Raw genomic sequence first — 24,851 nt, 5'->3', positions numbered from 1 at the left:
TGAAGCATTTAAAAGTAGTAATTCTTAACCCTCATAAGAACATATTAGAAAACTAACTTTCCTGATAACATGGGTTCCAACAGAACCCCAGCAATAAAACAACATATAACTAACAACTGGAGTAAATGAATGAATAAAAATGTGTATATCAACACTTCATTTTGCTTTTCCTTTACTTCTAGCCATCGTTTGATATAATCTGTTGTTTATGCTATGCAAAATGGATAAGATGACCAATGCACACAGCTGTCTCCAATCAACTGAAGGACACTGTAGTTTATTCAAGGAACATGTCATCCCATCACGTGAGATATCATTGGAAAGCCACAAGCCGTTTTTGAGTTACAGGCACTTGAACACGGCTACCGATTTGCTGCATCTCACAGCAGTGGAGCACTGAATGAGAGGGTGGTAGAAAGTATGCATGCATGCCTGACATCAATGGAAAGCTCAAAACTCCAAGTTTACTCAGCACTGAATCTATCTAATGTTCTGGAAAATAGGTAAATTTCAAAATATCACTGTCCTGGTCACAAAAGCAAAGTTTGTGGGGAAAAATAGCCATTTTCTATATTTCTGAGGCATAAGCAATTAGGAAATAACACTTACTACCCAGGAACAAAAAAATAATAATAATTGTTACACGGTGCTATCACTGCTTTAGGGGTTAAAGGCAATATTGAAAATCAAAAGACACTGTCTAGTGAATCACATGACGCATCACGTGACCACACAAAATGTAATACATTTTCTTACTTTACTGTATTAGTGTGAATATAACTGAATGCCTCTGTGCATGAAAAATTTAAGGGAATTAAAACTTAAGTGATGCTCATCGACTGGTTTTGGAAGATCTCTACAGACCGTCATGCAGTATATCCTTCTCAATATACTATGCATCAATATGCATCCTATAATCTGAAACTCCCATTGAAGCTGAACTGTGTAAATGCTGTAAATTGCAATATCATAGTTTAAGCTAAATTTTCAAGGTTATGGACGTATAAATTACTAAAGTATGACGAGAATTCGTGTTTCTTTTTCTCCATGGCAGGTCCCAGTGCATGATCTACCATGGACAAAGTGCTCTGCAGCCTCCTGATTCTCGGAACAGCAGCGATGATGGTCCATGCGTGTCCTAAATACTGTGTCTGCCAGAACTTGTCTGAGTCGCTAGGCACACTTTGTCCTTCCAAGGGCCTCCTGTTTGTGCCTCTGGACATCGATCGCAGGACTGTGGAGCTCCGCTTGGGTGGCAACTACATCATCAGAATCACCCAGCAGGACTTTGCCAACATGACAGGGTTGGTAGACCTGACGTTGTCCCGAAACACAATCAGCTCCATCCAGCCCTTCTCCTTTGTTGACCTTGAGACCCTGCGATCCCTTCACATGGACACCAACCGGCTAACAGAAATAGGGGCAGATGCCTTGAGGGGACTGGTCAACCTGCAGCACCTAATTCTCAACAACAACCAGCTGAGCCACATCTCAGATGAAGCCCTTGAGGACTGCCTGTTCACCTTGGAGGATCTGGACCTCTCGTACAACAACCTCCAGGGTGTCCCATGGGAATCCATCCGCAAGATGGTGAACCTGCATCAGCTCAGCTTGGACCACAACCTCATTGATTACATAGCAGAAGGTACCTTCACTGACCTCCAAAAGCTGGCCAGGTTGGACATGACCTCCAACCGGCTACAGAAGCTGCCCCCTGATCCCATCTTTGCCCGCTCACAGAATAACGTGGTGCTTTCAACCCCCTATGCCCCTCTCTTGACTCTCAGCATTGGAGGGAACCCTTTGCATTGCAATTGTGAGCTTCTGTGGCTCAGGAGACTGGATCGGGAGGATGATATGGAGACCTGCGCTTCCCCTCCAAGCCTCAAGGGCCGGTACTTCTGGTACGTGAAAGAGGAGGAGTTTGTGTGTGAGCCACCCCTGATCACCCAGCACACCCACAAGCTCCTGGTGCTGGAAGGCCAGACAGCAAGCCTCAAATGCAAAGCCATAGGAGATCCACCACCAGTCATCCACTGGGTGGCTCCCGATGACAGACTGATCGGAAACTCGTCCAGGGCTGTAGTCTATGACAATGGCACTTTGGACATCATGATCACCACCTCCAAGGACTACGGCACCTTCACCTGCATCGCTGCCAATGCCGCAGGGGAGTCAACCACCTCCATTGAGCTCTCCATCATCCAGCTACCCCACCTCAGCAATGGTACTGGACAAACTTCACAGCCCAAGTCCAGGCTCTCGGACATCACCAGCTCAACCAAGACCAACAAGGGAGAGGCCAAGAGCCCACTGGAGAGGGTGGTGTCTGTGTCAGAGGTGACATCAGTCTCCGCCTTGGTCAAGTGGTCAGTCAGCAAAGCAGCGCCCAAGGTTAAAATGTACCAGCTCCAATACAATTGCTCCGATGATGAAGTCTTAATTTACAGGTAAATTGGCAAGTCGATTGTCTTGAAAAACAATTTGATGCAATACAAATCACCCTGGCAAGGTTTGATTGTCGTCTTCTCTTTCAGGAAACCAGGGTTACGGTAAGTAACTTAAAATTCCCTTTAAATTCGAAGACGACCACCAACCAATACTTTTGTGAAGGTATACTGGAGCCGCCGTGAGAGAGCGTGAGCGGACAACGTACAAGGGACACCTCACTACTGCCAGCTATTGTTGGTGGTGCGCAAGGGGCACCCTCAAGGACCCTTGTGCCTAATGAAGGCATAGAACGATCTACCACATTAATTCAGTAGAACCTGGTGAATGCATGCGGAGTAGCCCAGTACAAATGTCAGTCAATGATGCACCTCGAAAGAGCACCCATGACGTGGCCACCCCTCTAGTAGAATGTGCGGCCAGTCTACCCCCGGTGGGGGTAGGCCGGCGTCATTATAAGCAGTCGACACTGTCTACAATCAAGTGGGCCAGTCGCTGTATTGAGAGGGCTTGCCCTAGGGTCCTTTCATCATAGCAAGCAAAGAGCTGGTCAGACTGACGCAGCACCTTCATCCTCTCCATGTACTCTTTCAATGCCCTCAGCGTGCAGAGAGAATTCAGTTTCCTATCCTCCTCTGAATCAAAGCCTCTTATTCCAATGACTGGTTCAAGTGGCAAGCTGTAATCATCTTGGGTAAGAATGCAGGGTTTGTGCGTAACGATAGCCTGTTTCCATTATCCCAGATGTGCATATAAGAACTGCACAGACAGAGCCTGTAGCTCACTGGGTTCTGGGTGCCAGAGGGTGCTTTACGCCTTACCGAGGAGATCCATGTGCAGTGGGATCTCCCAGGGCTGGCCTTGCAGCAGCTGGCAAAGGTATGAAAACCAGATTCAGCTGGGCCATATGGGGGCCACCAGGAGAACTGTCGCTTTCTCTCTCCTGACCTTTTCCAGAAAGGCAGAGTGCAGCGGTATCGGTGGGAAAGAGTACAAAAGCGCTTTGGGCCATTCATTGGCTAGGGTGACGACATCTAGTGGACCTCCGCAACTCTGAAGGGAGAACCACAGCGGGCAATGAGTAGTCACCTGGGCTTCCCCGAAACGATTCCAAATGCACTGCACCATCTAAGGGTGGAGTCACCATTCTGAGAGGTGAGGACTGATCCTCGAGAGGAGGACCGCCACCCAGTGCACCACTCCGGCAAGGTAAGCAGACTGTAGAGACTAAAGAATGCTTCAGGCTATGCGGTGTAACCCCGGGGACCGAAGCCCACCCTGGTGGTTCACATACTCCACTACTGACATGTTGTCTGTGCATTTGAGGACATGTCTGTTCTGGAGCACAGGAAGGAAATGCTGGAGCGCAAGGTGCATCGCTCGGAGACTTAGCGTGTTTATGTGCAGGGATGTCCAGCGGCCGGTCCAGGACCCGCTGACTTCTCTGCCTGCCCAGACCGAACCCCAGCCCAGATTGGATGTGTCTGTCATCATCACTTCATGGCTGTGTATCACCCCCATCACTACACCTTGGTGTAGGTGTAAGATTTGTCTCCACCAGCATAGACCTTCTCAGCATGAGCCAATGGAGCCGATGGTGTTTGCCTCGCTTGGGGTGTAGACGAAAGGCATTGAGTCACGCTTGAATGGGGAGCATATGTATCCGATGAGGCTGCGGCCATCAGACCCAATAGTTTTTGACACAACCATACTGCACTGTGGACCCCTGTTGAAACAGGGCCAGACAGTTTTGAATAGCATCAGTATTGAATTGTCCAACAGATAGGCTCGCATGGTGAGGGAATCCAACCCAAGCAGATCGTACACTGCACAGTATTAATTGACTCTTGGCCTCGTTGAGAGTGAGACCCAGTCTCGGTAGATGGTCTGTCACTATTGTCATGCGAGCCACTGCTCCTTCTTGCAACTGAGATCGTCTAGTAGTTCAAAACCCTGATAGGGAGCTAGAATTGTAACCACCCACTTCGAAAAGGGGGGGGGGGGGGGGGGGTTGAGGAGACGATGAAAGGCAGCGCGAAAAACTGAAATATGCTCCCCTGAAAGATGAAGCGGAGATATTTCCTTTACGCTGGACGGATAGGAATGGTAAAATACACGTCCTTCAAGTCCACTGTTGTAAATCGATTGCCCGGCTGGACAGATTGGAAGATGTGGCGATGCGTGACCATCTGGAAAATAATCTCCTTCAATAACCTATTGCGGTGTTTCAGGTGCTTTTTTGACACCAGAAGGTATCGAGTAGAACACCTCTCTTTGAGTGGTGTGTCCTATGAGATGGATGGCCTGTTCGAGAAGCAGTTTCTTTATTTCTTGCCTGAGTGGCAAAGCCTGAAGAAGGTCGTTCACTGATGTAACCATGATCCCTTGAAAGGGAGGAGGTCCCTTGCATAACCGGTGTGCATGGCATCCAACATCACTGTTTTATCCACAGCGGGGATCCCCGCTTGTGACAGACATGGCTGACAGGCTTGCCAGGCTCTGGCCCTGGACTTCCTCTTGAAGGCCGGAGATCTGGAGCAGCATGCCTAAAAGGAGGCATAATTTGGAAGCCATCGGATTAAGGAACGGGGCTTCCCATAGTATGCCGTTCAAATAGGAAGTCAGGATACTGGCTGCATTCGCTAAACGAGTCATCTGTGCTTCAGCTTCATACGTCCGCTTTAAGTGCGTCTCCGTGACCCTGCATTGCGGGTTCAGGCATGCAGGATCCTTGAGTAAGCCCCCCACCAGTGGAGCCATGACCAAGGCTGCAATGATAGAGTCCCCTGGGGGAAAACCTCCAGGACATACAAGCATGGAACCAAGACATTCCAGCTTGGGTATAATACTGGCACTGCACACCGTCTTGCACTTATTGTAAGCACGGGGGTGCCTAAGCACTGTATGTACAAGGTACTAAAACACCAAAGCATGCCGAGTGCACCGTGTGCACCGAGCGTGCCAGATGCCTTGTGTACTGATTATCGCGTGCACCAAGTATCGTGCGTACCAAGTGCACCAAGTATGGTGTGCACCGAGTGCACAGAGCACTGCATGTGCTGTGCACCGAGGTGCTATGCGCGCTGAGGCACCACAGCACCATGTGCACTGATCACCGTGCAGACAGACTACCTTGCACAGCGCATGCACCGGGCACTGTATGCAGCGAGTGCATCATGTGTCATGAGCACGGAGGCGCTATGCACATTGAGGCACCGAAGCAGTATGCACACTAAGCACCATGCACATCGGGTGCTGAGTGCACTGGGTGTACCAAGCACCGAAGCACTATGCACACCGAGGCACCGAGCGCTGTGCGCACCAACCACGGAGGTTCTATGCACACCGAGGTACAGAAACACTGGAAGCAGCTAATGCAGTGGTGCCTACCCAACCACGTGTAGTCAGCCACTTGTTCAATGCGCAGCATGCACCAGGGAAGAGACACAGGCCAAAGCTGTGGCGGGCGTGTGTGCACTGAGCACTGAGCACCATGCACCATGCACTTCGAGGCACTGAAGTACCAATGGCAGAGCATGCACATAGGTACCAAAGCACCGGGGCAGCTAATGCAGCGGTGCCTACCCTAACCGTGTGTAGTCAGCCACCTGGTCAGCACGCAGCATGCACCAGGAGAGACACACAGGCTGAAGCTGTGGAGGGCGAGAGCTCAGTTATTTATTTATTTATTTTTTTGAAGGCTCAAAACACCGGGGTGGGCTGGTCGTGGCAGCCGACAAGGTCTACTCGACAGCGGGGCAGACTAAAACACAGCCCCGATGGAGGAACACACAGCTGATTTTTTTTTTTTTTTTTGCCCAAGCTGCACGAACGACAGCCGGCAGAGTCACTCAACAATACACAAACACACACACACACACACACACACATGTACGTATCCGTTAGTGTGAGTAGTTGTCAATCGGTTCTTTTCTCATACAACAGTCAGCCAAGAAAAGACGGTCTGTGACACAAACACACTCTGGTTAGTGGCACAGAAGCGTACCTTACCGTAGGTGAGAGGCAAAAGAGGAAGTGAGCTCTGTGGAATGACTACTTCTTCCCTCGGCAGGCAGGACCAAGGACATCATTCTAAGGAGGGGCCTATTGGCAGCTTTGACATAAAATGCTCAGTGAATACCTGCCGAAGGCAGGCATATCCCAAAAGTATTGGTTGGTGTCATCTTCAAATTGAAAGGGAATAGTTGATTAAATTGAAAGAGCCCAAGCTGAATAATAGCATAGCTGTACTGTCTTATTAAGGAGTACAAAGACAGACTGCAGTAGAGTACCTGAGGGAGCAGATGGGAGGATCGTTTTCCAGGAAATTAGTAAAGTAATGCAGTCAGGTAACTATCCTAATCCAATATGCATCTGCTAGTCCATTTTGTCGATCTAAATATTTCGAATTATTATTTTAAATTATACCATTTGTGAGACAGACAGACACAGCTAAATCTGATATGATAAATGACTAAGTTTAAAATTTAAAATACAGAGATGGATAGGACAGGTCAAATAATCTCTGACTTTGGGCCACGTTAGCAAAAAAGCCCTGTGTGCGCAAACTGACCCTCCTCAATGTAGTAATCCATTTTAATAACCATCTTTCTGACAGTCTGTAGAAAAGATTTGGGATTCAATCAGTTTACTACTTTTCAATCACTTCTTTTTTCTAAATGATTTGATTTTCATATAGACCCCTTTTTGCAGTAAGAATAAAGTGAGTAGTGTGTAATATAAAGTAACGTACATGCTATATCCTCTTGTTAGAAATGGGTAGTAGATTAGTCTCCATAATACTACATACATATGCTCAACAACTGCACTTAACGAATAATTTTGTGGAGGTGTGCAGGATTTGGATTCCAAACCGGATGTAGGCACATCCAGATGTAAGTTTTTTTACACAAAACTCAGGTTTTTGGTCCAGACCACTTCCAGGATTGACCCATACTTCTCATTTTTCAAATCCAAATTCTGCACACAACTAGCAGTTTGTGTTAAAAGGATCTTCACTATATTTTGCATTAAAATACAGTGACAATCACGAAAACTAACCGATGAGGCATTCACATTGAAATGAATTAGCCACACAGATGACCTTCCTCACATCATCAAGCATCAAATTGCTTTTAATTTACTGTGTGTTCACATGAGTACAGTAGGCTACATTTGTCCTGATTCAAAAATAGCATTTATTTAAATTGAAGTGAACAAGTGCCAGTTAATTAATTTTCTTCAGTTTGAAAGAATGTCAATTAACTTTTATTAGGGACATATTAAAAGATTGGAGTCTGTTAACAACTGCTTCGTATTCATATTATTAAATGCCTATTAAAGCATAATAACCAATTAACACTGTAGATCTTTAATTAACTGTCCTTGACTGCCATAATATCTTTGTTAAATGTTATTTTAAAAAGGGCAAATTCGAAGCAGAAAAGTTTGTCCGCAAAACATTCACATTTTGAAATGAGATGCATTGGGTTTTTTGCCAGTTTTCAAATGTCAAGACATTTTGGAGTCAATTTAGTGGTTCTATTCACTCAACATGTCACATTGTTTTTTCTGAAGAAAAACAAAAAGAAATGACCTCTTGCAATTGCCATTAGTACCTTAATGGGAAGGACATCCAGAAGTTAGGAATGCTTTTTGATTCTTAGGAAAAGTTGGTCAATGAAGATTTGTAAATAGGGGTAGACTGAACAAAAGTGGAAAACAAATAATAAAGGTTAAAAGAAAATCTGAAGTGCACCATATCTCTAGTCTTGAGCAATAAGAAATGCTGCAGTAACCATAGACATATGTATATTACATACCAAAGAGTGTAAGAAAAGGTAAATATCCTTCTACAGTAACATAGGGTTACTATTGATATATTCACTATTTGGTACATATAATTGTCAAAAAGGTATGTCAGCGAAGTTTGGAAAACATGTTTTGAGATATAAAAAGGAGTGAAGGGGAGAGGAGAAGGATGAAAGGAAAATTGTCAATGGGGTGGAGGGAGAGAATCATAATAGCAGATGAAATGGGAAAAGGGCAGGGAGTGAGAGAGATAACAGTGTGGGAGTAAAGGATATATTGTATTGTATTCTGCACAAAATAAGGTTGATTTGATTTACAAGACAGGCTAAAGGCAGGTGGACAGAGTCAGAATATAAACAGCACAAACATAGATGGCACGAATCAAAACAAGACTTATAGACACGTCTGCTTGAAAAGAAAACCCACCAGAGGAAAAAAAAAACAGGAAGACAGAGAGGTGGAAAAAGAAACCTGAAGACAGAGAGAAGAAATAGAGATATGTCGGGGGAAGGTCTCAGATCTTCATTTTTCTTCTTTTTAAATTATATTTAATTTTTTGTAGTAACTACTTCCTTCAGCTACCCATGTTCAGAACCTTTTTGTACAGAGATCACACATTAAAGAGATACTTTTCTCAGTACTGAAGCTCTTATCTCCTTTTTAAAACCAGCAGCCATTAAAGATCAGACCATTTATTCTATTGAGATGATGTAATACTCCATAAACTGTGTTTTATGTATTCACTTTTGTCATAAAATTCAGCTGTCACTTTTTAAAGATGGCAATGTATTTATACAGCTGAAAAAAAAGCCAGTTAAAACCAGTTGCAGTCAGCACCATCCGTGGGCTAGTTAGTGGCATGGCACAGCAAAACATGATGTGATGTGACACAGCGACATAAAAAATGCAAACAAACAGGACAGGCAACAAGTCATGTGACGATGCAAATGCTGGGTCATTACAATAATGATCAAACAGAACTAAAATATCAGCATTTAGGTTAATGATATAAAAACGATCCAGTCAAAATGTATAGTATAGTACCTTTTCAAAATACTGGTAGTATACCTACAATAAGCTGCCCTACTTGCCTGCATTTCCCACTTATAAAGATGTTATTATAATAATAATAATAATAATAATAATAATAATAATAATAATAATAATAATAATAAATAGGAGAATCCAAATTCCACTGCTTTCGCCAGTAGTTGAATTTGTTGAACAAATTTGTGGAAGTAACAGTTTTTTTTTTTTTTTTTTCTCATACTTTTAAAACAAATCTTGCTCAGTAAGTTAGAGAAGTCTGATGTTGTCAGTAGTCTGCAGCAATAACACAACGATGCTAATTTAATACATATTTTGGTACAAATGTCACTTCTTGTCCCCTTGGTAAGTTACCCGTAATACTGCTTAAGTGTACAATAAATTGCATCTTATTACTAAGGTACAGAAAAATAGAGGCTAAAGCAATCAGCTATCTGATAACTGGTCACGAAGATAAGAGAAAGTAAGTGCTAAGAGTGTCATTTTTTATTTGATTTATGTATTTATTGCAAAGGGTATTTTTTGTATTTGTTGTAGCTTTAATATTTTTTATAACCTTGCTTATAAAAACAGCTTCATTATAAAGCAGTTTTTATGAGTCAAATGGCAATAATTTGAAACATTGAATAAATAGCGTCCTATCAAAAAAAAATATATATTAAAATATTAAAAAATAAACAAAACATTAAAACCTTTGTACTGTCTGCTTTCTTTCAGTTATAGTAGAAAGTTGGCCAAAGTTATGTCACAAACGCGATTTTCACCGCTTAAGTCTCGTAAGCATAATGAACGAGTTCCAGACATATTTCCATGCAAATGAAGCTTCAGTTTTTTGGTAAATTGTATGGCTTTTTAGTGTGCGAAGGGGATTTACCCTGCCGTTTGAAGTCGTTTTAGACATGCATATTTTGAGACTTGCAGGAAATAAAGAATAGAAGTTAGGTTAGGTTTATGAAATTATTTTGTTAGTTTTGATCATCTTAATCACAGAATATACTATACACTTGCTTCTTATTGTTTTTATTTGTATGAGAATGTTCTATGCCAGTCAAGGTTAATGGGATTTGAAACTACAAGAAACACTTGCTAACCTTGAGAAACATGCATCCTGATTAATATATGTCCACTCATTGAGTGTGCTATTATTATTATAAACCACATAAAAGAAAAATAGACAGTGATTTTGAAATGCATTCTAACCACTGTTTTTTTTTTTTTTTTTTTTTTTGTTTTTTTTTTTTTTTGGGGGGGGGTCTTTTTTTAAAGGATGATTCCGGCAGAAAGCAAAGCCTTCCTGGTGAACAATCTGGTGTCTGGAGTTCAATATGATCTTTGTGTCTTGGCTATATGGGATGATACAGCCACCACTCTCACGGCCACCAATGTGGTGGGGTGTGCCACATTCATTACCAGAGAAGATTACCCACAGTGCCAGTCTCTACACAGCCAGTTCCTGGGTGGAACCATGATCCTGATCATTGGAGGGATCATCGTGGCCACCCTGCTTGTCTTCATCGTCATCCTGATGATCCGGTATAAAGCGAGCAGCAGCGTTAATTCTGGGAAGTTACCAAATGTCAGTAACACTTACTCGCAGACTAACGGGGACCATAATGTCCAAAATGGGGTGTTGTCTCAAGTGAAGCCCAAAGTGGTTGTGCGAGACGAGCTAAAGGAGTTTAACTGTGGCTCTTTGCACAGCAGCTTGTCCTCATCCTCTTGCAGAGATTGTGACGACTACAGCCTCCACAGTGACAGGAGCACCCTGTCCAACAAGTGGACACCTGTTTCCAGGTCCCGTCACAACTTAGACCACCTTTTGGGGGCCTTCACCTCTCTAGATCTGAGGGGTCAGAGGCGAGAGGATGTTCCGACCGATTCCAAGAACTCCACTCTGGCCCCGCATTCTGACAAGGAGCCCCTGCTGGGCCATGGGGAGTCCAAGCTCAGAAGCCTTCTCACATTACCTTTGGAGAGTAAGCCCAAACGGAGCCACTCATTCGACATGGGGGACTTTGTCTCCACCCAGTGCTGTAGCTATCCCAAAAAGATCTCAAACATCTGGACTAAGAGGAGCCTCTCGGTCAACGGGATGCTGCTGCAGTGTGAAGCGGATGACCTGGCAGGCAGCAAGGTGAATTATGGGAGTTCCGAATGGGTCATGGAAAGCACTGTCTAATGCTCAGTCGCTGGGTCTTCTGGTCAAATAAGGCAATAAGGGAAAATAAAAAGTGGGACAGACTAGCACCCTATAACTGTACTGCATGAAGACCATCAGTGTGTGACACCTATTGACCTCTGTTCTTTTATACTTATTTTTAATCACATTGCATTAACTTCCAGGAGGCCTTGGACAGGCAAAATCAAGTGCTCAGCTTGGGAAACCTAAAGAAAGATGTGTTATGATACCCAAAAGCCTAAGGTGACCAAACATTGTGCTGGTTGTACGTTTTTGAAATGCCTGCAAAACAAATTCTGATGTAAATCTATCTCCAGAGGAGTCATATTTTGGTCAAGGGGTGGTTTTGAGTGGCATTGGTTAACAAAGCGAACGCACATGACTACCAGTAAATTTGGATTACAACAAAGAAAATCCTAAAATGAAATTGGATACAGATTGGGGTGATTCAGTGACGAGGAATTGAGGGAACTCACAACTGATTGCGCAGTATAAATACAAAAAGTATATAAATATTGCAAAAAGAAACTACATTGTAATGGATTTCAAAGTCATGGTTTCCTATGAATAAGGTCCATTGGTGGCTGCAAAGTATCAAGTTGGGGTCTGGATATGTGCATTTCCCATACTTCAATTGTAAGAATGAAAGCCAATTGTAGACGTCTACCTACTCCCTTAAAGGTCATTTATGTTGATCTAAAGTTGTGGGTACTTTCCTCCTTTTTATTGTTTGCTTGAAATGATGATCGTAGCCGATGCACTCCTTTAAACCCAAAGGTATTCGAATGAATTTAAAATGCATTTTGAGTCAACCAAAATCTCTAATTATAGTATCTGGAAAACACATCCTTGTAAATTCTTCCAAAGTCATGTTTCAAGAACATTGTAAAACAAATGGAGTAGAGCTACACTATAATGAACACTCGTCAAATATCTATTAAAAAGAACAATGAAACTGACGAAAGTAAACATGTTGTCAGTTATCAGTTAATCTGATTAAGCCCTTTTTCTTAACAGGACTGTTCTTATTGTTTACAATTTTCTATTTCTTCAGTGAAGCACAGACATGCTCCATATATCTTCAATCAACACCCTAAATAATAGCCTCTATGTTTCTCTGCATTTGTTACATTGTGTTCCATTTACTTTTTTGAATGTATTTATTTATTTTGGTTAACTGGCTGTAATGTTCTGTATATTCCATATTGCACAGTAAGTGTGATGAGAAACTGTACAGTAGTAGTTACTGTCACATGAACATGTATTTGATTCTGCAGTCACATTTCTCACCTGGAGTAGAAAATAAGTTTCTGTGGTTAAAACTTTGTTTTGCTCCAAAACGATAAACATCAAGAATTCTCTAAAAAACAAAACAAAACAAAAAAAAAAAAATCGTGTGTGCAAATTATTTCATAACTTTCCAAAGTGCACTGGCAGTATACAGTACTGTGGTCCATATACCTTTTTTGACAGTGTTGTGAGAAGTGTTATGACAATTGTTTGTGCAGTACAGTGCTCAGCTTGTGACAACTATCTGTGCAGTACAGTTTGTTTTACCCAAATTATAGTATTTTACCTTGATTTACCATATCTTAGTTGCACTTGGTGGGATGTGTTTACATCTTTAGATTAGTGAAGGGATTTTCACCTATCAAGACTTCAATTTAAAATGCTCTCACAATCCACATCAGCACTGTCCTTATTAAAAAATCAAGGTACTGTTCCAGCCTAAAATAAAATGTTAGTTCATCATCTATCAGAAAAGAAGATGCCACTGGATGCCTGCTTGTCTGCTTGCATAACATTGAAACATTTTCTGCTGTGGGGAGCTACAGTATGCTAATGTAACATTTATGTTCCTGTGTTTTTTAAGCAGGATTCTTTTGAGCAATAAGATCTGTCAATATATATCCATCCCATTCCCGTTAGGGGTTGCCAGGAGTAGATCTGGTCTCTGGAAACATGGCATATACAGCCTTGTAGTACATACACCCATATACAATTGAACACAACATTTTTGCATTGCATTTTTGCAGTTTTACCATGTTTGCTCAATATCAATATGCTTTACTTGTTTTTAAAATGTTTTTGTGAGTTTCACCATACTTTCACTGGGCTTTATTACACTATGTTATGCTTTTATTATGGTAATCTTTTATAATGACATGGACATTGCCATTGCTTGCTACAGTATGAATTTGGTTGTGCATCTTTTTCTGCTCCTAGTCACTAAAGTGTATGTTGTGTTAAGAACACATCAGTAGCACTTTAGAATACAAGGCATGCATAAACATGGGTTGAAAAGTACAACATTCACTTGCTTCAAAGTCTTAATTTATATTTAGCACAAATTAGTATAGATGCCTAAATACAGGCTTTTCCATTTGGAAACCCTTTAAAATAACTGAACATGGTTTCATAAACTGCAATTTTGCATACCACCTTTTGTGAATACAATTAACAATCGATTAAGCCCAGTCACAGGTATAGAAAAAGGAGCAGTTGATGAAAGCAGGGCAAGCAGCAGAGCACAGTAGCTAAACCAAGCCAAACCAAAAGGAAGGACTACAATTCTACTTTATATCTTCCTGGACTGAAAGCAGGTAACTACCTCTAGAACACCCAGAGATGATTACCTACCAGCTCAGCATCTACAGCTGTGCCCTTTGTTAGTAAGTATACCACTTGATTATACACTTGCACTGCCTGGGCTCTATTGTATGTAGTTGTGAAATATTTAAAGACCCACTTACTTAATTAACAGTTTTTGTTGTTTCTTTCTGTAAATAAACACGCACAAGTGCTTAACCTGCCCCTTTTTGCCTCTGCCTGCTATTTTACAGCCATTAAAGGCTGCACCACAACGCTGGCCTTTCACAGGGGCCCACTAGCTTTTTGCCACCTAGGTTTCTGAGTAATTACAATAGGTTTATAAAGTTTTCAAAAATACAATGACAATTATTATACAACACTGTAATCTGTGTTAAGGTGCTTCAACGTCAGTTCAGAAGCTGCTCTTCAGATCTAGTTGGTTGCCATAGACACATGTTGGTAACACTTTATATTAAGGTGCTGCTTCTTAATGTTGTATAACTGTATAATATATGTGTAATAACTACTTTAGAGAGTGTTCTAATGCATTGTAAATTGATTATAACCATGCAATAGCTATAAAAGGAATTATGTTTAAACATCCCAAAGTACAGTAGGTGGCTAAAAACTGTGTTATAAAAATGTAATTCTATATATGGCTATTTCATGGCTATAAACCATCTACAATGATGTATTAACACTTTATAACATAGTTCTTAAACATATAATAAATATATATATATATATATATATATATATATATATATTATCTGATATATATAATATATATATATAGTATATTATATATAATATGCATATATATATCAGCGCAACTTATATAAAGTGTTACCCATATTTACACAAATGGGTATACATCTGTTACTAGATGGCACTGGCTCTTCAACAAAGTCACTTTGGCTCACTAGATGGCAAAGTCACTTTGGCTCATCTAGCAGATGATGCTTATGTCTGTGGTGGGCAACTAGAAACGAATGGCAGCTTCTGGGACTCAATAATGGCACAGACTTATTAAAAGATTAAAAAAAAAAAAAAAAAAAAAAGATTTGAGTATTTGCAATGAGAACAACTCTGAATGATAAAATGGTTAAAAAAAAAACTATAAATAAATATGTATTTTGAAGCTACTTAGTTTTTAAAGGAGGTTGAATATTCATAAAACCTCTCTAGGCTGTCGTAATTTTAACCAGCAATAGTTTCATGAATGTCAAAGTGAATATATTCACATCTTGCAAATGAACTTTTTTTTTTCAGTATAGATTTGGTTCGTTTCAGACCAGGAAAATTCATTCAAACTTGAATTTATTTGTTAATGAATTCAAGTTTGTTTGTTTAGTGCTACACGTGGACCATTATTCTATTGATTTCACATTGCACCTTTACAAACGTGTTTGGTTGTCTTGCCATTTACTTATTTTCTTGAGCGGAAATTCTCAGTTAAAAAAAAAAATCCATCATGATGAATACAGGTACTGTCCGTGCTGTGCTCTTGCTTTTCCAGTGCATTATTTGGTGATTTCACATAACTGCAGAAGAAACGGAACACACCGAAAGAGTATTGCATCTATCTGTGGAAATTATAGCCAACTCAGAATACTTACTAAATGTTTTACTGAACAGTTAGTTGTCTCATCAAGTATAGCACACTGTAAATGTGTACAGAAGTATATCTAATAAAGGAGCCGCAGAGCTCAGCCTTGCTACTTGCTATGTAGGTCACATGACCACTGTCGCCTCACGGGAGAGCTTGGGGGAAGCGTATGGGTCGAAATTATATATCTATGATGTCTGATGGTATGTACTAGTACAGTATACACATCTGTGGCCTATATGCATCATTAAAAGTAGGGGATATTTGAATTCAAAACATAATTTCAGAATGACACATTAAATAGGATGCAATACATCTATGATTACTATGGGAAGTTGTAAGGTATTCATTTAAATACGTATATTAATATAATTTACATTGAATAGCCTTATATACCAGAATATACCAGTGCTTCAACCTGCGTAAAGCCAAAGAAGTCCAGCCTACCAAATCGTATAATATACAATGATGAGTATTAAATCTTGAGCCCTTCTTGATCATGATATAGCGAGTCCAGCCTATCTAAAGTTGATGGTGATGCAAACCTATATACTGCATCACCATAGTCAATTTGCGGTAAAAACATACAAGCAATAAGCCTCTTTTTTTGTTTCCATAATAACATATATAACATGTTCATATAGTGACGTTTATAGTGTATTCCCATGCCCAACAGACAAATGTGGAAACATGCACTCACCTCTGTCCAGCACACTGCTTTCCTTCTGTTCCTTTAATACGGTCCTACTAGCATATGGTAATGCATTGGTAATTAGAAACAGGTGATGCAAATGTATTCTAGGTGGACATTCAATTTGCACATAGCGCAATCAAATTTGAATTGGGCGAAAGCCCTAAAATTCGTCTGAATATATCAATATCTGTGCGATAATTGCGATGCGCTAGTTCCAATAATTGCACACCGCTGGCAAAAATAGTGTCGCAGTAACAGTCCACTTGGGAGTTGGGTACAATAGTACAAACGTACAATAGTACAAAACCCCAACCCCCTCATCCGCACACACCGGATGGGCAGATCAGTTTTGTGTTTCATCACTGTATTGACATGATGGACAGCGGTAGTGTGTTTCATATACATATGTGTTCTTCATTGCTCCGCAGGCATATCAGCATCCAACATGTACCATCAAAGTATGGAAATGAAGATTGAGAGAAGGATGAAGAGGGGAGGGGGGGGTCTACCTGTTATCTTTGCTGTGTGTTGCTACACGTCTGTAAATTAATTGTATAAATACGTCATACACCCATCTTGTGGCCCATTTCTTTATTTGGCTATTCCATAGGTTGCTGCGTATTACGGGTGTAGGGGTGAGCAGCTGCAGTTTGGAGAGCCAATCACCGTCAGGGCACTTTTGCTGTGAAAGGCATGCTAACATTTTCCTAAAGCCAGACCGGTGATACGATCAACCAATTAAAGACCTGTATTTTCTCTGCAGCAGTCCAATCATAAGTTAGCTGAGGCAGGACAAACAGTTCTGTTAATTGTAATTTCTGGCCATTTTTATGCAGCTGTCCAGTTTTCTGAATGTTGTTGTTGCTAATTTTACAGAGACTGTTCATTTATTGAAAAATCATAGTAGGCTACAATTAACATTTTAGGAGGGTATTTAGAATTAATTATTATTTTTACAAAAAAACAAAAAAATCCATTCTGGAAACACTCAAAACCTTACAAACTGGGCTTAATCATGATGTTCAAATGAGTGAGTAGAATGAATAACATAATGCATTTCTGTGTATTGTACTGTGTATATAAAAATGCTTGATTGATGGTTACTTTGCAGATGAATGAACTCGTTACATTTACAAATCAGATAGTGTGCTACCACAGTAGACTTTGTCACAGCACTACTATATACACAGCCTTTTTAAAATTTTGCTTTAAAAACATACAGCTATGTCAGATTAGCTGGCCTTTAAAGAAACCTATATAGTATTTCCACGTGATACAATACAGTCCGTATTCAATAAAACTGTGGCGTTATCTGTACATTAATTTGAAAACTCGGCACCTAGTTATGGAGCCAATTGTGTATTTGAATGGTCCTGTATGTATGTGTGCACGATATATTGTGTGGTCTCGTCTGCTGTCATATCGGTACATACTGTGGCAACACCAATGATAGCGGCTTGTCGGGGTAATCGTTCCCATAGTTCAGTCCCATATTTCAGATTAAACAGTATACTTTTTCAAATTGCTTGTCCAACTGTGCCTATACTTTTTTATAAACAGTAAGAGTTTTCTTTTGGTGAAGAAGCTTTCTTTAGGTATTTTTAGTACACTAGGTTTTTTGAGGACACAGAAAAGCCTGCCTTAGCCTTACCTCTATCAACTGCTTAATTGAATCCTTCCAGGAAAAATTATTTTGGAGAGCCAGGGCATTCTTGTCTAATCCCCGAAAGTTACTTTTAAGGGAAGGGTTGCTGGACTGGCTGCTTACAATCAGGCCATGACCTATAGTGCATGTTGGTTGACATATTTTTTCTTTAAAAACTAAAATTGGTGCTAAAGGAGCACTGGGGTCACTATAACTGCTGTAAAACCTTTTGCTTGTCTTATGAACTATTTTCAGCTACTCTCACATTTAAAAAAAAAAAAAAAAAATAACTTATATAAATGACCCTTAAAAGGTACAGCACATAGGGTGTACAGAATTAAATATTTTGTATATGTATTAATTGTATTTGGTTTCCAAATCTTATATTGTTTCTGTTTTTCATTACATCCATTAATACTATTTAAGCTTTTCTAAAAAGAGTGAGCTCAGCAAGTCTCATAGCAATATGTTCTCTACTAAAGAACACTACCAGATGTTTCTAGTTAATTGTCCACAAAGGCTTTAGCATCAACATGTATTATAGCATCAAAATTAATAATTTTATGTGGGACACAGCAAATAAATCATTGATCTTAAATGTGCCTTGTAAATGAGCGTAGGGCAGAATGAAGATAAATTCTCAAAGAAATGCCATGTGTTTACTAACATGAGTAAAAACTAAAAGTATGTTAATATGAAATGCAGTAAGTGCAATGCAGTAGCTTTGGTAGAACCTGGGGTCATAAAAAGACCACACAAATGTCAATGGATTTGTATAAAACATGAATAGAAACAAATATGCTGTTTTTAGGGGAAACAATCCATGCAGTTCTGTGCAGATGGAAAAAAACTTTTGGAGGTACGTCGGACACGTAATTATAGTATATTATATAGCCTATATATATATATATATATTATCTATTATATATATATATATATATATATATATATATATATATTGTGATAATGTGTATGTACCAAACGTCAATTTGGAGGCTTTAGGACCCTGGGGATAGCCAAACACATTGTATGATGACAAATGTAACAATTGCTTAATTGTATAGTTAATGGGCAAATGCTGATCAGATGCGAGTGATCAAGTTGGGGTTAAAAAGGTTTCAGTTGGTGTGTTCAAGAGAGAGGGTTGAAGTGGAGAGAGAGAGAGAGAAAGAAACTGAACAGTGGAAAGGTGTGTCGGACAAAGAAAGAGTTTTCTGTTAACGAAACAAAGGTATGGGTTCTGACAAAGAAGTGCTTGAATGTGATTTGGATTAGGTGATTTATGGAATTAATTTAAACAGGGGAACAGGCTTACCCTGCCCTGCATTAGATAGAACTACTATTAACCAGTTTAGTTAGCGCCTAAAGAAGGGCTAGGTTTTGTTTTGTGTTTTTGTTTGTTTGAAACATCAGTTTGCTAATAAACGTACGCCACGGTGTTTAAACAGCACGTCCATTGTATCGTGTAATAATTAAAGAGACAGACACCTGTTTGAAAGAACAACACGGACTCCGGCTGAAAAGGTCAGAATACATCACATTATATATATATATATATATATATATATATATATATATATATATATATATATATATATATATATATAATATAATAATCGGTATATAATATATCGATATCCAGTGTATTTAGGTCTTTACGGTCACATTCATCAAATTACATTTTTTTTTTTTTTCAGAATTACAATATAGCTTTACTGGTGACAAATTGAAGAGTTTGTTGTGAGCTTGGGTTTAATAAAGTATGTTAGCAAAGCTGCTTTACAGGGTATACAGATATTGCATTACAACGGCTTGAATTATTAATCCATACATTTCATGCTATTTTTGTATACCACTGGCTTGTTGTTTTTCATTTATGAATATTACTGTACTGAATCTTGCTGTCTACCCTAATGAAAAAAGACAGAAAACCATGCAGTATTGCACAAAACACTATATTACTAAGTAATGTCAGTTCTGTTGACTATTGTATTTTGTCAAAACAGTACTGTCCTGAGTTTATAGTTGTATACTGAATTTAAAATATTACAAAAACCAAAGGGAAAAAAAAACAACCTAGAAAATTGAATTCTCTCTCTCTCTCTCTCTCTCTCTCTCTCTCTCTCTCTCTCTCTCTCTCTCTATATATATATATATATATATATATATATATATATATATATATATATATATATAGATATATATATATATATATAATAATTACTCCCGGTCGGAAAGCAATTACTGACACATATATAAATATAAAACCCATTTTTCTTTTTGTCGACTAACAGTAACAGGGCTGATTGTTTTTGATAAATTCTTTACAAAAACTACTTCAAAAAAGAAAATTTATTATAAAACTAATTAATTTAGTTAACACGTTAAGTATTTTTACACCAATTTCAATGTGTGCAGTCTTCACTTACAAATGTATGTGTTCGGTGTCTTGGTGTCTGGTTCTCAGGAATTTGAAACGGTTAAAGGTTCCAAACACTCCCAATGTTCACACACAAAAAAAAAAAAAAAAAACATGATAATCTCTAACACTCAGCCCAAAACCTCATCACCAGTAACTGGAATAATGAATCCTTTGTACTACAAGGATCCCCCAGTGGTTGACTACAAAAACTAACTATAAAAAAAAATCAGAAATAAAATGTGAATTTCACCACTTCCTTGACATATTGTAAAAGTCTAAAACAGTTTAAATTGTATAACATCTGCTGATGCAAAGAAATTATATAAGACAGTATATTTTACTGATTAATATTTGCGTACTATATGTCTGTTTCTATTATTATTGTACATCTCATATATTCACCATAGTTACTGTCTGTCACATGCAAACCTTCACACACACACATCAATATCACCAGCAGTCATGGCTCTTTCTGTGCTTGTGCTTTAATGATTATTTTCAGTTTTTAGTTCAGAAGCTTAGGTCACCCCATCACTGAGGAGGCTGAAGCCTAACAAGTGATGACAGACTTTGCAAAATAACATTGTGTGACTGCTATAAGAGGCATGGCTTGGGCTGATATTAAACAGCTTACCAACATGTGAATTGAGGGCAAGAGGAGGGGTCTTCAGCAGCCTCTAATGGAGAGGGAACTGTGATTGCATTTGCAAATTGCTAATGTAATGTAAATAAACAGAGATTACAGTACAGCCTGGTCTATGTGAAAAATCTATGCTTTTTGCCTGTAACTAAAGTGTATGGAGCCTCTGCTGAGTTCAACAACTGTGGCAGTGTTCTTTAATATTCGTTATTAAGGCTCCTATAGAGAAATGTTTGAGTACATGGCAGCAAGCTGTGATAATGCTGGGCATGGAGGATACATAATGGTTAATTACAAACTTTGTTTTAAAACTGCACCAACCGCAACCATTTTTGAAGCACCTTTCCAATCAAATAATAAGAACAATAAAACAACATTTTGTAAAACATTAGAAAAAAAAGAACTGAGTTCAACAGTTTGTTTGGAGCATCACTGTTGCCAACCCAACATGGTAAAAAGAAACAACAAAAATGGACAGACCTACAGTATCTATTCTCCTGCAGCTCAACAGGTGGTATGACCAGCAGTGCAAGCCAATGTAAACTTGAGTCAGATGCTGCTGCAACTTTACATTATAGATTGGCAGGGGAAAGCATGACACTGCTGAACTGTAACAGCACAAGCTAATGGCATGGGCATGTCTAGCAAAGTAAAAGGTTGTAGTCACATACATACCTTTTTGTGATTTAAGATTAGCTAATGCAGGCCTTCTGTGCCTCCCACAAGTGTACACAAAAAAGAAGGGAGAGAGAGCTCTCAATCACTGTGCTTCCAGATTATGGAATGCACTGCCTCCTCTTATCAGAAGTGCTACATCAGTTGATGACTAAGTCAAAATTGAAAACTTGTTTAGATTAGCTTTTTGAAACTGAATTTGAAACTGTGTTTCTCTTTAATCTTTATACAAATGTATTATATTTCAATTTTCTTGTTTTTTATATTAGCTTTTTAAACTGAATTCTAAGCTCTTTACACATGAATTTCCTTCTGTTTTTTTTTTTTTTTTTTTTTTACAGCGCTTTGATATACTTTTTGTATGAAAGGAAATATATAAATAAATAATTGATTGATTGATATTGATGGTTCAAAAAGGGGCTGTATGATGTCACAAATGTTGAACTCCAGCCTACACTTAAGAGTAAAGAAATCCAATAGCTTTTCTTTTTTTTTCATACCCATTAAGCAAGAGTTTACCACAGAGTACTAATAACTGTTGTGTTTTCAATTTTACCTTAGGTTTAATAAGATGAGGATACTACCTTGTCATTTAGACAGATGCTCAAGTCTGTAACTATTGTCTTTCTATTTGTAAAACCCAAATCTGCTCTGTATTAGATATGTGTACATCTATGGCCAAAAGGTTTGCATCACCTAGAATCTTAGGATTGAGACATCATTTTGTTTTTGAAAACTATATGAACACCATATAGATCTGTTAATTAACATCATGCAATCAAAGAAACTACACAACTGTTTCGCAAAAGGAATGCCCATTGTGGAAATCCATATCTCATTGTCATCAGATCTCTTGGTTCCATTCACAGAAACGCCTCTCAGGTTGTATTCTCCTTTACTCCAGCAATAAGCCCCACTCTCATCTTCACAAAGACACTTGGCATCACATGAACCAGGCATATCCCACACTCCATGCTGCAGAGCACACAATCTTTTCAATTATATGAAGTAGTAGGGGCAAGTCATGTTGGACTCGAATGGTATTGAGCAATGGTATTGGGTTAAAAAAAAAAAAAAAAACACTTCAAAAACTCAATACCCCTGATACCACAGCTAACCCACAGTAAGATTTAGTATTTCCAGACAGTAAAATATATATAAATGACTTTCTTGTTCTGACAAGACAAGCTAGTTTTGTCACTGAGACAGCAAGATGTTTAGTGTTAATGTTTGTCTTTGTTTTAAGTTTTTCAGTTTCATTTTGTTTTCTGACAACAGCGGCTAATTGTCATAAGCTTTAAACATTACCATACTAGTACAACAAATGCCAACAAATTAAAATATTATACTTCTTACAGTATAAATTGATCAGTTATAAGTGTATAGGTTGTTGTTTTAATAAATAAAAAACCTTTAGATTTAAACAGTAAGTAGAAGATATTTCGACAGTTTTCTACTCGTCTTTTTATGATATTTGCTCAGAGTTCTGAGTTCCTTTACTCAGAGTTTTTATTTTTTTAAATACTTGGGAAAGTACTTCTGAATAGTTTTGAAGACTCTTGTTTTTTAATTATTTTTTTTTTTTTTTTTTTTTTTTACCAAATATGACATAACTTCTAGTTTCTTTTGGGAGTTTCTCATTCCAGTAAGTGAAGCAGACCAGATCTGCATTGCTACCAGTCGCTTAACCTCTCAATGGGTTAATTTACTTTTAGTGTTTGCTTTCCCTAGAGACATTTCTGTCTCATGAAATAAACGTGGACATGGTATCTTTGTTTGCATTTACATGTAAAGCCTCTCATTTATGGAATGAGATTACTGTCAAAAATATGAGTGAAAAAAACCTGCTTACAGTTCTGTTCTATGCACTCTCAGATTTATAGTGCTATTCTGCACATGCTCAGTTCTCTTTCTATGCTTACAAATCTTTTCTCTGCTCGCTCTCGAATAGTTTCTCACTCAAGAAAATGTGCAAATGTGTAGCTCAGGCAGCCTAGATGATTGTGGGCACGATCAATGAGCATTTCAACTCAAACATGGCGGAAAACCAAGAACCAGCTGCTTGAGAGCCTGAGGTACAATTGGATTTCGATCATTTTATATGGTATGTGTTCCATAAGTGTACATAAGGGCATTTTATTTTAATTTTGACAAAATGTGGGAATGTGGCTTGCAGTGTGCAGGTGTAGAGGTGATGTAATGTGTAAACAGATGACAAACAACAAAGTTCACCATCCAAACAATTCTTTTTTTTAATTGTAATCCAGGTTGTATTGGCGACCACAAATAATAATCCCAGGCAATACACAAATACACAGCAATGTGTATTGCACTGTTTAAACCACTGGTTACAGTCCCAAAATAATAAACACAGTATAAACACACACACACAACACAAATACGATCACAAGACCAGAGTCCGTGCTAACGCGCAAGTGGTGAAATACAATTTATTAGTGAACAGTAGTGCAGTGCTGTCAGATAGGTGCTGGCCTTTAGAGACAGCTCCCGCTATGTATTAGCCATCTAACAAGAACAAACAAGTGCAATTATAAACAACAAAATAAACACTAAACACTCACGGTTCTTTTATTACACTCCTTCTGTGGTCCCCTTGCAACCACAACAAAGGAGCAGTTTGCTCGGCCACATTTCCTTTTGTACCTTCAGCCATGCCCCCTTGGTTAGCGAGTTGCGATTGCCACGATCCGCGATTGTCACATCGCCTCCCATCTGGGGTGATGACTCAGTGTACTGTGACTCCGCCCCCATTCTAGACGGCCGACTTCCACCTTTCCCTGGAATGAATAGTCAGACCATCCAGTCCGGGGCACATTTTCCTTTACACAGCGCCATCACAGGTCGGGAGGGAGATTTATAATTAAGATTCATTCTTTTTCTGTCACACACTTTTACATACGTAGGTGCAAAAAAGTATTGTTAAGTAATTACTTGTCAATTACCTGCATGCAAAAAGTGGGGTAAGGTCTGTGCTAGTGGTGCTGGGCTCCAAAAAACTGCATGTATTTCAGCGTAGTGGTAAACATTTTACCAAACCGAATTTTGTAACACTGTCAGAATGTCGAAGC

The 24,851-nt window shown here is 39.2% G+C and overlaps 1 protein-coding gene across 1 annotated transcript; it reads left to right on the top strand.

Moving 5' to 3' along the window:
- The first annotated feature begins 1,060 nt into the window (after nucleotides 1-1,060).
- Nucleotides 1,061-14,293, top strand: LOC121317339 (leucine-rich repeat and fibronectin type-III domain-containing protein 2-like). The gene is made up of 2 exons (XM_041253171.1): nucleotides 1,061-2,450; nucleotides 10,573-14,293. Exons 1-2 carry the CDS (start codon nucleotides 1,075-1,077, stop codon nucleotides 11,483-11,485), a joined length of 2,289 nt encoding a protein of 762 aa, XP_041109105.1. The 5' UTR covers nucleotides 1,061-1,074; the 3' UTR covers nucleotides 11,486-14,293.
- The last annotated feature ends 10,558 nt before the right edge of the window (nucleotides 14,294-24,851 follow it).

The sequence above is a fragment of the Polyodon spathula genome, chromosome 6 (genome assembly GCF_017654505.1).
Source record: "Polyodon spathula isolate WHYD16114869_AA chromosome 6, ASM1765450v1, whole genome shotgun sequence".
Lineage (NCBI taxonomy): Eukaryota > Metazoa > Chordata > Actinopteri > Acipenseriformes > Polyodontidae > Polyodon > Polyodon spathula.
The sequence above is the reverse complement of the archived record's forward strand: the minus strand, read 5'-3'. Positions and strand labels throughout refer to the sequence as shown.

What these genes read in the sequence shown, in the direction of transcription:
- LOC121317339 (XM_041253171.1), top strand. Translation starts at nt 1,075, where the DNA reads ATGGACAAAGTGCTCTGCAGCCTCCTGATTCTCGGAACAGCAGCGATG. An exon ending in GATGAAGTCTTAATTTACAG is followed by an intron (nt 2,451 to 10,572) that starts GTAAATTGGCAA and finishes CTTTTTTTAAAG; the next exon opens with GATGATTCCGGCAGAAAGCA.